Source organism: Carettochelys insculpta, chromosome 1 (assembly GCF_033958435.1).
Source record: "Carettochelys insculpta isolate YL-2023 chromosome 1, ASM3395843v1, whole genome shotgun sequence".
NCBI lineage: Eukaryota > Metazoa > Chordata > Testudines > Carettochelyidae > Carettochelys > Carettochelys insculpta.
The window spans coordinates 340,709,729-340,721,794 of NC_134137.1; the positions used below are offsets into that span (position 1 = coordinate 340,709,729).

Here is a 12,066-nt window from a genome sequence, read left to right on the forward strand (position 1 = left end):
GTGCATCTAATTTAAAATGTTAGCACTAGCAGAAAATGGTAAAGCAGCAAATGGAGTTTAAAGTGAGAGAGAAACAGTTTGCTTCTTTCCTGAGTCATTTCTCCTCCCCATCTGTTCAGTGTTTTCTTCTGTTGTGTAAATAAGCAGTGGGTGGTTTGGAGCAATTTTTTTTAAAGTCTAGCCCCCTCCCACCTGATTCCCAGAGCTCCTGCAGAGATCATGAGAAGTCCCCTGCGGTTTCACTGAAAAATTTAAAAAAAGGCTGTGTCACCCCTCCATACTTATTTTTGGTTCATTCAAAGTGTAGAGAAGTTGTAGGCTCCCAAATTTGGCATGTTAGCTAGCTCTCATATTGAGACTAAAACAGCAGTCTGTGCCAGTTAGTTACCATTATTTTTGGCTTGTTTCCTCTCTAGCATTTACCAATCTCTTCGATTAAAAGCGTCAGAAAATCTCTAAAATGTGCTTGTTTGCCTTTTAAAGCTGAATCACACAATCTAAACTGAGCAGCTTTTTTATTTAAATCTGTTAACTTAACATCAAACTTGTAGAGGCCGTGTCTCTTAGAACTTGTTCCTGCCTGCCAGGACTATGAAACAAATACTTTGTCATAAGTGAGAACACGAACACCATCCCTTTAATATTATGTGACTCATGACCATAGTACCGCCCAGTGAGAGGGTGTCCCAGGATTCGAACTCCATTTAAATAAAAATCTAAATTGACAAACAATATGAAAAACAAAAAATGTTGGAAGGACACATCTGAATATTGAACCTTTTTTTAATTGACCCATATATTGGATATTTTGGATTTTCAGAGTTATGGAATTAAGATGTCTAAAGATTTTTTTCTTACTTTCAAAGTATAAATCTTAATGGTCATCAGGGACAGAACGAAGATTGTGCAGTTTCCTTGAACAGCTTTTGTCCAATTTCAGCTGCATAATTAAGGCTATATCTGCACTAGACATAGAAGTTGACCGCCAATATGCAATTTTAGCTGCGCCAATTGCGTAGCTCAAGTTGACTTATCAGTGGTCAACTTCAATGTCTGCGTACACGGAGGAAGGTCAATGGGAGCACATCTCCCATCAACCCTCCTTAATCCTCATCACTCGCGAGGAGTTCCAGATCGACTTTGACCCCAGAAACTGCCGTTTCATGCATGTGCAAAACAAAACCCCAGAAGATCAACCCAGTGTAGTGTTGCTTTAGCCTAAAGCTGACTGTGCCTTGGCTCATTTTTTTCATAAACTGAAGGGAATCAAAGCTATTTATGCCCATCATTACTGGGAATCAAAGATGGTGACAATGCATCCACTGCAGATATGAGTAGCATGGCTGCTAATTTATTGTTTCACACTTTCACACTGCCTATTTCATTTTTTTCACTTTAATTTTTTGTATGGGAACAGGGGCTGTGAATAGAGAAATGCGATACCCTTGAGCATCCCAAAATTCTTCTACTGCTGAACTGCTGCTGGATAAAAATACCACTAATGGATGTCTTTCCAAGGACTGAGTGATAGTGCCAACTATAATGGGAGGGTATTCTAGTTATAAAGGGTGCCAGAATGGTGGTATTTGCCAGTGAGTTCAAAGTTAGGCATCTGGAAGTGCCTCTCCTACATTCAGCAGCTATTGAAGAAATGGAAAGCCATTTGTGCAGCATCTAATGTTCATGCCTTGCAGTAGTCATTGTAATGGGGATTTCCAGAGGGCACCAACCTAATCTGTGAAAAATGATGGACGGGTTCATTTCCAGCAGAAGCCAGAATGCATGTTGACCGTCCAAAATACCACATTAACTTCAATAGAAAAGGAGAATGACACCTGCAATGCAGTAAAGCCAAAATGTGTGTGTGAAATTGTTTGTCCATTCACATGTGACTTGTCCATTCACCTAATCAACTAGTCAAGCATTAGGGGAATGACTCATCCATCCTACTTGCCCATAGTGAAAGCAAATGGAATGTTTTCTTTAAAATGAAGTTGATACATTAATCTATATTTCTTCATTCTCTTCATTCTTCTTGTGTTTTTTTTCCACCTTCGTTCTCTAGGTGTTTCGTCTTCCAGTCCAAGAATGTGCTATGTATTCAAACTGTACTCAGTGTATTCGAGCAAAGGACCCTTACTGTGGCTGGTGTGTAACAGAAGGGAAGTAAGTATTGTTGATATTTTGCAGTGTGCGGTGGGTAGACGCTGTTCAAAGAGAATGTCTTTGTATTCAGTGGTGTGATGGCTGATTAATTTTATAAAACACACATTTATATTTGTTGCACTACGCTCACAAAAAATGATTCTCATATATTTGAAGACATTAAAAAAACTGTTTCTCTTAGGCTTCTAAAATGAGTATATATCTTATGACTGTATATTTTAGAAGTTTGACTGTGCATTCAACATTTTCCTAAAAATCAAAGGAATCCTACCTTTTTCAAATGCAGAGCAGAGCATAAGACTGTCTGTAACAGGCAAGCAAGCAAGACAGCAATGAAGAGAACTGCTAATACCCATGAAATATAAATCAGTCAAACACAGTTTTATTATGAATAACTCTGTAGTGCAAGGCATTGCATGCTGAGCTCAAAGCTAATCAATGGAGCATAGGAACCGACATTAGACTGACGCGTCTATGTTGGTAACTAAATTCATATTCGAAATATGTCATCTTCTTCAAATGATGGTCCCTTTGAATTCTACTGAGGATTACGTGCATGTGCCTTGCACTGCCTCCTGGTTTCTCCTGACGCAATAAAGGGCATAGCAGGCTACCAGCGTCTTCTGTTTCTTTTCATCAATGCATGATCTGAGTCGGAGCTTCTACTATCTTGTTATCCATGTGATGCATTTTCCAAGCTTTGCAGAAAGACTGTTTGTACTGATTTTAGTTTAAATTTGTTATTTTGTTCTGTATCTTTTATTAGATCTTTTCCTTGTTCATAGTAGATCTAAGACTTGGGACATTGATTTGGTGGGGTTTCCAGCCAGTCTTACCCCCCCTACCCCCACGCCCCACGGCAGTATCTAGGTTCTGAGGACTGGATTATGCCAAAGAAGATGATTTATGGGTTCAAAATCTGTGCTTCCTGCCCCCCACCCCTTGCTCATTTTGTGTACTCAATGAGCATCAATCTGTTTTCATTATGTAGGGGTAGCCCATATTGGGGCCAGGTGCAGTATTTGTCTCGCTTTCTCTGACCATACTCAAGAAAACTGAGCTGTCCAGCTCATTAAATACATTATGGAGTATGCCTTAGGATGCTCATCGAATCCTGGCTGGAGAGCCCCCAGGTACACCAGACTCAACAGGTGAAGAGTGCTCCCCCTACCACAGAACCTCCATACAGCTGCAGTGGTACTTGTGCTAAGGCCCGCTGCAAATCCTACCGTGAACCAGGGAAGCATGCATATAAACATGGTCTTATGTCTCCCTCCAAGTCTAAGAGTGACTTGGTACCGTCCACGAGTTCTGGCCACAGGGAAACAAAGCATTCCAAGACTCACAAGAACAAGAAGTGGCTACATCTATTGCCAGACCCATCAGTATTGCTCATGTATCCCGCAACTCTGCCAGCCTCAGCTTTGCCAGTGTCACGGGAGCAGTTGGTCTTCAAATAGCTGCAGTGACTGGTGCTGGCTTCTCCAGCAGAACAGACCATTAACTCCTGGGAGACTCACAGGTGCTCCATGACCCCATGAGTTGTTTGTCCTGGAGAGGCTGCGGGCTCTAGGAGCCCTTATCCCACCGCCAGCTTAGAATGATCCATTTCCAGCTGTGTTGCTGTCATGCATTTGCAGCCACGTATTAGCATTTCTGATGGCGCCCTTATTTGTGGTGTTTCCAGCTCCTCTGATTCAGATGATATGAATGTTTGACACAGCCCACTGCTCCTGTTCCTACAGCTGGAGTGCTGGCAGGGTTCGATGGCACTGGGGCAGTTCCCCACTTCACCTAGCTTGCAGAGCTGGCTGATGTCTGGCCAGTTTTGCCATATTGGTGTTTGTGGACCCAAAATTTAGCTTTTGGACTGGCCTGCTTCACATCGTCCACAGCCCTAGTCAGGTAGGCAATCCAACATAGTGTTGGTTGATGCACTGATTAGTCCAACTGTGATAGTACTGACAGATCTGTAAAGGTATCTCTCATCTTCTCCAGACACGTCCACATCCTCACCCCCTCTTCTCCACTGGATGATTATTGACAGTTCCAGGAAGTGCTGCAGAGAATAGGCCACACCCTGCGAATCCATTTGAAGGAATATTGGTCAATCATCATCAGCTGCTTGACATGTTGCACACTTTGCTATCAGTGAGGGTGGCCCTGCTAATCAACAAGGCCATCCACCAGCCACCATGTACTCTGTGGCACCCCAGCAACGGGTACACCCAGCCCAAAAGGGGACAAAAAGAGGTACGATGTCTCCCCAAGAGGTCAGAGTTCCTACACATCCCCCATTGAACTCCATTGAGCATCCAAGCAATACCAGAACATTCCAAGCAACAACAGCCCCACTCCACTCCATCCAGTAGAGAGGCTAAGAGGCTACACTTCACGAGCAGAAAGGTCTTCTCAGCAGGACTCCTATTTCATGTTCCAAAACACTAAGCTTTCATGGCCAAATATGTTTTTATTAACGCTAGCTGGCTGGCTGTGTTCTCAGACAAGCTGTCTTTAAGAGATTGCAATCAAATCCAGGCAGGAGCTGGAGCCACTGGTGGCTCACCATGCCCTTTATTGCCTCAGGCAAAACTATGCAGTGCTTCAGTCTCCTGTGTGAGCCACTGAACCGAACTACTTTCAAAAGCTCTGGCTCCAGATACATGGTACACACACCCCTCTGTGGAATAGAGATAGGGACCACACATCTCAAAGAGCTTCTGGTTACAGGTAGGTAACTGGATTATCTATGAATGTGTCAAACAGCCTAGGCATGTGGGTTTTTATGTTTTGTTTTTTCCTTTTTGCATTTCATTGCAGCCTTATAACTCTGTTTCTGACTGCTAGGTTAATTAGTTCCTTGGTATGAGCAGTTGGGTTTTCCTGATGTGAAGTGCTTGGTGTCCGCACAAAGGGGTTATTTAATTATGGCATGCAGATGAATTTCAGGCCTCTTGTTTCCTGTCCAAAAAAAAATGACCAATCTCATCAAGTTACAAGGTTGATGTGCAGCAGAACACCAAGTAACCCAGTGAAGGTTGTGCATTTCATACAGATTTGTGTAATGTACTTTGACTTTATCAGTCTGTACCTTGTTTATCATGTGGAAACCTGGGGTTTTGGAGTGTGTGAGCAAGTTGGGCTCAGTCTACTGGGCACTGAAGGCTGTGCTATACATTGTACAAATGGCAGCTTTCCCTAGGTTTCCCTTCAGGTTTCTGATATAACTTCTGACTTTATTGCAAAGTATCATTGGTCTCTGTGGGACATAGGCCAACTTGCATTTGTGTACGTTTTCTTGTATTTTATTTATCTACAAGGAAAAATATAGAACTTGTTTTTGAAGTACAGGTTGAACCTCTCATCCGACACTCTCAGGACCTGACCGGTGCCGGATGAGAGAATTTGCCGGACAACGGAAGCAACATTGCCACCACTTTCATTGCTTACTGGGCTCTTAGAAGACATTTTGGGGTAAATTACAGATAAATAATAACACACAGCACTGGAAGCTGGGACTGGTTGCTGTAAATAACCTGTATGGGACCACGGGAAACTTGGCCGCTCCCATGATAAGTGGTCTGGCTAACTAAAGTCATGCCAGATTATGGAGTTTACTGGATGAGAGAGTTCCGGATTAGAGAGGTTCAACCTGTATTATTTCGTTACACCAAATTATAACTTGTCATCAGACAGAGCGTTTCACAGATTGTAAGTAGGTCCATCTCTGTGTGTGCACATTCACACATACAGTCTGTATATCTACAATACTCAGAAGGCAGTGTGGCTATAACTAGAGTGATTTGATGGCTTGAATGTTGTTGTTACATTAATATTTTGGTAAATATCCAGAGGCATTAGTCAGGCTTGGGTATCGTTGTGCTAGGCACCATACCATAGGTGTAAATGGGGTACAAGGCTAAGCCAAAGTTTTGTGGGGCCTATTTAGCTGACTCCCCACCTGTTACCAGCTCTGGCATTCTTAGAACTAATTATACCTTTCCTGTCTGCCTCCTGTCTTCTGGTTTTGATGGTCCACCTCATCTATTAGTGAGATGCCACATCCCCAGTTAATCCTTCTTCCTACAGTAGCTGAAAACACCAGAAGATGGTCCTGGAGCGGACTCTTTCAAATATGAGTCAGAGATAATAAATTCAGTCTCTCTTGTAGTTAATTACTCTCAAACAATGGAACCAGAGAAGCACACAGCCACAGCTTTGATGCTTTCTGAGTTTCTGGCTCAGTTGTGTCACTGCAGCACCAATAAAAAACTGATTGATTCTCTGAGTTCTTTGTATTAAATATCTGTCAGTGAGATTGGATTGTCTATTTTTATGGAGTGTAAAATGGCTTATGGGTAAATATTTGTGGGTTTTTTTTTCTTTTTCATCCTGGTGTTTTACTAGCATCTGTTTTGTTAAAATTAAAACCCTCTTCTAATGGAAAGCTAAATTATCTATGATTTCAACCTAATTTTTGAAGTTGTTGATTAAACCAGTAAACATTGATCTGAATCTGCTTTTCTTTAGATATTTATATTGTATTGTCTTTTCATTAGATGCACAAGGAAAACAGACTGTGAAAGGGCTAATATGCCAAACCATTGGCTTTGGAGTCCAGATGGTATATGCATGGCCATTACTAGTGCAAACCCTCAAAATATGAGCCGCAAAGCCCCTGGCAAGGTATGAAAAATGGACTTTTTGCCTCTTGTATTCCTAAAGCACACAAGCAATAGCTCTGTAGTCTCTATTATGGGGAATTGCTTTTTAAAGTTGAAAGTCATTGATTAAACTTGTGTATATGGGGGCGGGATTCATTTTATAAAAGCACTTACCCCAATATGCTCTTTTAGCACATGTGTGAAATATTAAAATAACACACAACTCATTAATGTTAATTAAATGGACCATCTCCAAAAGAGCTCCATGCCCTCACAGTACCCATTTCCAGCCCACTCGGGCAGACACTTGAACAAACAATTGAACCTTAAACCATCCTTTGAAAGATGATTAGTATTAGGAATAAAGGGATTCTCATACTGGCTTTGGCCATTGGTCCATCTAGTCCAGTGTCCTGTCTCTGAGTGTGGCAGATACCAGATGCCTCAGAGGAAGGTACAAAAAGCTCTGCACTAAACGGTTATGATCCCAATCAGTTAGAAGTCACCTTAACCCTTGAAGCATGAGGCTTCATATCTGTTCCAAAACCCAAGTAGTTTGTTTTGGTATTTATTGGTACAACTCTGGAAATTTCTCTTATTCATATAAATATATAATCCCTTTATGAATCTTGCTGAGGTCTTCAAAGTCAGTCTGTGATGGACCAATTGAAGCAAGCTGCTGCACTGGGACCACTGATAATATCCTGTCACTATACCCAGATGTTCATATCCGAAAACTACTGGTGAAAGAGAGCAAAAGAAGAGACACAAATCATATTGAGTGCTATTAGATAAACATCTACAACATCAGTTGTGCCTGAAGGTGAACAGAGAGCCAAAGCAGCCTCTAGACCAGTGTTTCTTAAACTTTTTGAGACCACAAAATACCAAACAATATTTTTATGTGGAACATCTATGAAAATTTCTTTTAAAAGAAAAAAACAGCAACATATACAGCATAACCAAAATTAAGTAATTTAATCAGGTAGCATAGCAATGAAGAAGTGACATTGTATCTTGTTTTAATAACAGAAAATATATACCATCAGTGTATGATATCAAAAGTGTCAGATTGTTTGCAGAACATATTTTAAGAAACACTGCTTTAGCCAATAGGCTTTATGTTCTCTCTATGGCTGATACACTAAAGCAAGCAGGCAGCCTACATTCTGAGCTAGCTGAAACTTCCCAGGTGATCTCGACTCTAGCTTTATTCTAGAATGCCTATCAGAAGAAACCAAGGCAGAGGGGAAAAGAGGACATCTAATTACTGAATGTGGTACTGGTGACAATGGAAATGGGCCAATGAGAGACTATATTAAAAATAAGACCCTGTATTTAACACTCTAGTGTCCTGGAGCATCCAATCTGTAAAAAACATCTGATCTCCATCTTATTCTGTCTCTCACCTTGGTCTCCTGTTGATCACTGCAACAATCAAACACTTGCTGCATTGGTTTCTTCCTATAGGCCATAATGCTCACCCACACCACTGCCTCAAAAATTCTTTCCTCAATGTTTTCACCAGCTATGGTATAATCCAACTTTCCTTTTCTAAGTAGAGTCTTGAAAGCTTGTCTTTTCTGCCCATTTTCCCCCCTAAAATCCAGCTTCTTGAGCCCAACCCAGCCACACTTCTGGCTTCTTTTCATTGTCTTCCATCTGCCTCATGTGATTAACGTTTAATTATGGCCATACAGATTTGTATGATAATTGCTCTGTTATTGGTACTGACCGGAACTGCTAAGTGCAAAAAAGAACAAGTCGTAAGGACTGCTATATACACAATTTTTGGTACTAGTTTAACAATGTGGAACAGCCATCAGAAAAGGAGATAATAAATGAAGGAAGGAGAACAGAAAAAAAAGACCAAGTGTAAGTGTATATGAAAGAGAAGATACAGAAAATGAGATGAATAGCTGCTACCTTGAATCTTTGCATGACTTTCTAGGGCATACCCACAAATACAAAATCTTATCTTTACACTGGGGTAACAGTTGAACTAGAGTTGCCCATGACCAGGGTCCAGGAAAAGAGGACATCTGAAACCATTGGTCATAGAATTTTTGGGGAGGGTGGGGTTGGTTAATTTTTCTTTGGGTGGTGGCTGTTTTTCTAATTTTTTTGTGAAGTAGAATTATGCTTCTCTCTTTCCAGGTAGAACTGACTGTAAGTCCATTGCCAGATTTAACTGAAAGTGACCAACTTCGGTGCAAGTTTGGTGAAACAACTCACATGGCAGAGTTCAGAGATGGGATTATTATTTGTGATCATCCTGAGACAATTCCTCACACTCCAAAAGGCCAAGGTAAAGGCACTGTTCTGCCTCCCACTTACTTTATGTGGGGTGATCACTACCCTTGTAATCTTACATTATCTATCATTTGCCTATAAGTTTTTCAAAGTTCATCGCTGTGGGCTGATGTTATCTGCTCTTGAGCTCTTCCTAGTTTCAGCAATAACCAGTGCAGTCACTTCCATACATCAGCTTAGTGAAAAAATAGTTCAGTCAAAGTTGAGTTTTTCCCACTCTTTTCTTTTTTGAAGAATGCTAGCACTTCTGTTGTTTACAGCAGGAAATTGAAATTAGGCAGAAGAGGTCAGAGATTTGCCTTATCCTGAACCCATAAAAATCTGTCTAGATTTGACTGACTTATCGTTCCCCACAAATTAATATTTGCAAATGTACCATACAGTTTTTTTCAGCACTTGCTTCTATATTTTCTGTATCTTCTAACTATTTCTGTTTCCTGCATCACAGACGATGCTTTCTCGTCTGGCAGTTCCCTGTTTTATTGACTACATGCCTTTCAAATTCTGCAACAAACTAATTATGGGTCCTGTGGAAAATATAGCATGTCATGTAATTAAAGATGCTGTCATAATTTTGCATCCCTGCTCATAGTATTTGGTTTCCATGAGCAATTGTAGTTCTTTGGTTATTTCGTATGTATCATAGAATGCTAGGGCTGGAAGAGACCTCAGGACATCATCAAGTCCAGTTCCCTGCCTCAAGCAGGATGAACCCTAACTATGAAGTATGTATGGAGTGCTTGGCATCATAGCAATATTTCCCTGTTACCTAATACATTTTTCTATCTGTGATATCTATTCTACATGCCTAAAATTGTGTGAATTATTACATAATAGTTTTAAAGTATTGTGGTGCTCTTTTCTGAGAGGTGCCCATTAATGTGACTTTCTTGATACCTGACAAAATAAAATTTCAGTGCACAATCACATTAGAAGTCTCAGTGCTCAGCTAATGACAAGTTAGGTTTAGTTGCCGAGAGAAGAGCAACATACAGATGTTGAACCAACATATCAAACTGCTGAGAGATATGTGAAAGCAGCTAGATTATGAAAAAAGAAGAAAATAACACCCCTTTATTTACCAGCCAATCCACTTTTGCTAAATCTTCTGTAATGCAACTTCTTGATAATGTTGATGTTGTTTGACTCAATGCAGCACATGAAGTGATACAGTAAGTCTGTCAAGAGGAGCATTAGAGTAATCAAGCCATCTAAAAATAATAGAGGTCTCTGAATTTATCACAAACAAATCCATCGGAGCAAGCCTTCTGAAAGAATATAAAGGTGCTCAAAAGCCTCACAGGCACCACACCAGAGGGCAAACTGCAACTACGATGGCACTGGAATGTTTGATGGACACTTTTGTAGAGTGTGAAAAAAATTCAAACACAATCATTTAGTCTAGAGAAGCTCCACCAACCTGAAAATCATCCACACTGCCTGAGTTGTGAAAAATTCCAAAGGGAGGAGAATATGTTTTAGTCTGAAGGACACCATTTACAGATCGTATTTGAAGCCATCCCTGCAGTATGAGTTGTGTAGAAACTTAAGTGGAATTTTCAGTGCTAAGCAGTGGAAGGCAAAGCAGACTTGCAGTTAAACTGCCACACTCTCCAGAAATTATTGGAAGAAAGCAGAGTTTGAAATTGCTCAATAGGTTGTGAAATAGTTTGTCACAGGAGTTTAATGAATTCTGCAAAAGGAATTGTAAAGATCCTCATCATGGAAAGCCCCAATTTCCAAAGATAGGTTTTCCATTCTTAGTTCAATAATGATTCAGATTAGAAATACATCTGCCAAAAGTTATGTACAACAAGGCCAAAGTGCTAGGTTAACATTTCAGGCATTACTATGCTTACTGAATAACTTATGAAAGTGTGACTTGTTCTAATTCATGAGAATTTATAGAGCTCAATGTTAAGGTTTTACAAGCAATGTCACAGGAAGAAGTAGCCATCATTTATGAAAACATATTTTTCTTAAAAATAATTTTGCTTTTCAATTTTCTTCTATATCAAGTTCTCATTTTCCTCAGTGCCTCACTTTTCATCATTCTAGTACCTTCTTAAGGTACTTCCATAGTATAATGCTATTCTGTAATGTTGCTTACTCTCTATTTATCTTATCCTGTCTTTGCAATATCAGTTATTGGAAATTTTATTAAAAGTTAAGAACAAATAAATGTAGTTATATCATGACTGGTAGTTTTGAGTGTGTGATTATTAAATATTCCAGAGAGGTGCTTGTCCTGTACAAATAATAAACACATTGTAGCACTCTTCTATACAAGAGTTAAAGTATTCAACAACCTATTTACTTTTTTGGTAGATCATGTTTTAGTTTTGCTTACATTAACTGTCGGAGAAGAAAAGATATTTTTGGCATCAGCTGAATATCCATTTTATGACTGTGAAGAAGCAATGAATCTTAAAGAAAATATGCCGTAAGTATTTTAGCGTCTTAATTTGAGCTGTTGCATCATGCTGTGTGTGTGTTCAGGTAACTAGAATTGTTTAGTTAATAGAGCTGAATTCTTTTGTAGAAAACCTTCTGGCACAGCCAACATTCCCTAATCTCCAAATGCTTCCTTTACATTTCAGGAGAGCGTATAAAATTATTGAAGTTTGCACAGGTCAACTACTGATGACAAGTCATATTGCATATGTTTTAATAGACTTCAGATTTAAACTGAACATTTAAGATTGCATTTATATCTGTCCTTAACTGGGTCTCCATTTTTTGGGAGTGCAACTATACTTGCTGTTAGGTTCCATCAACATGAAACTTTCAGATAGAACTCATAAAGTATAAATTCAGAAATCTGAATGGTCTGATTTGCAAGTGTGAACTTGACCTACCTGAGTATCTAGGGCTATCAGACCTCACAAATTCAAGCCCAAAGTTCTTATGATCCATACTATAT

At 39.9% G+C, this 12,066-nt stretch overlaps 1 protein-coding gene across 3 annotated transcripts in view; it reads left to right on the forward strand.

Annotated features, from left to right (window-relative positions):
• The window catches only part of PLXNB2 (plexin B2), a 364,834-nt gene that overhangs the window by 278,558 nt on the left and 74,210 nt on the right, over window positions 1–12,066 (forward strand). For all 3 annotated transcript variants that reach the window (XM_075015316.1, XM_075015326.1, XM_075015307.1), the window contains 4 exons: window positions 2,066–2,166; window positions 6,726–6,852; window positions 8,988–9,138; window positions 11,472–11,586. In XM_075015316.1, the coding sequence (XP_074871417.1) occupies window positions 2,066–2,166; window positions 6,726–6,852; window positions 8,988–9,138; window positions 11,472–11,586 (494 nt within the window). The remainder of the gene's footprint in view (window positions 1–2,065; window positions 2,167–6,725; window positions 6,853–8,987; window positions 9,139–11,471; window positions 11,587–12,066) is intronic.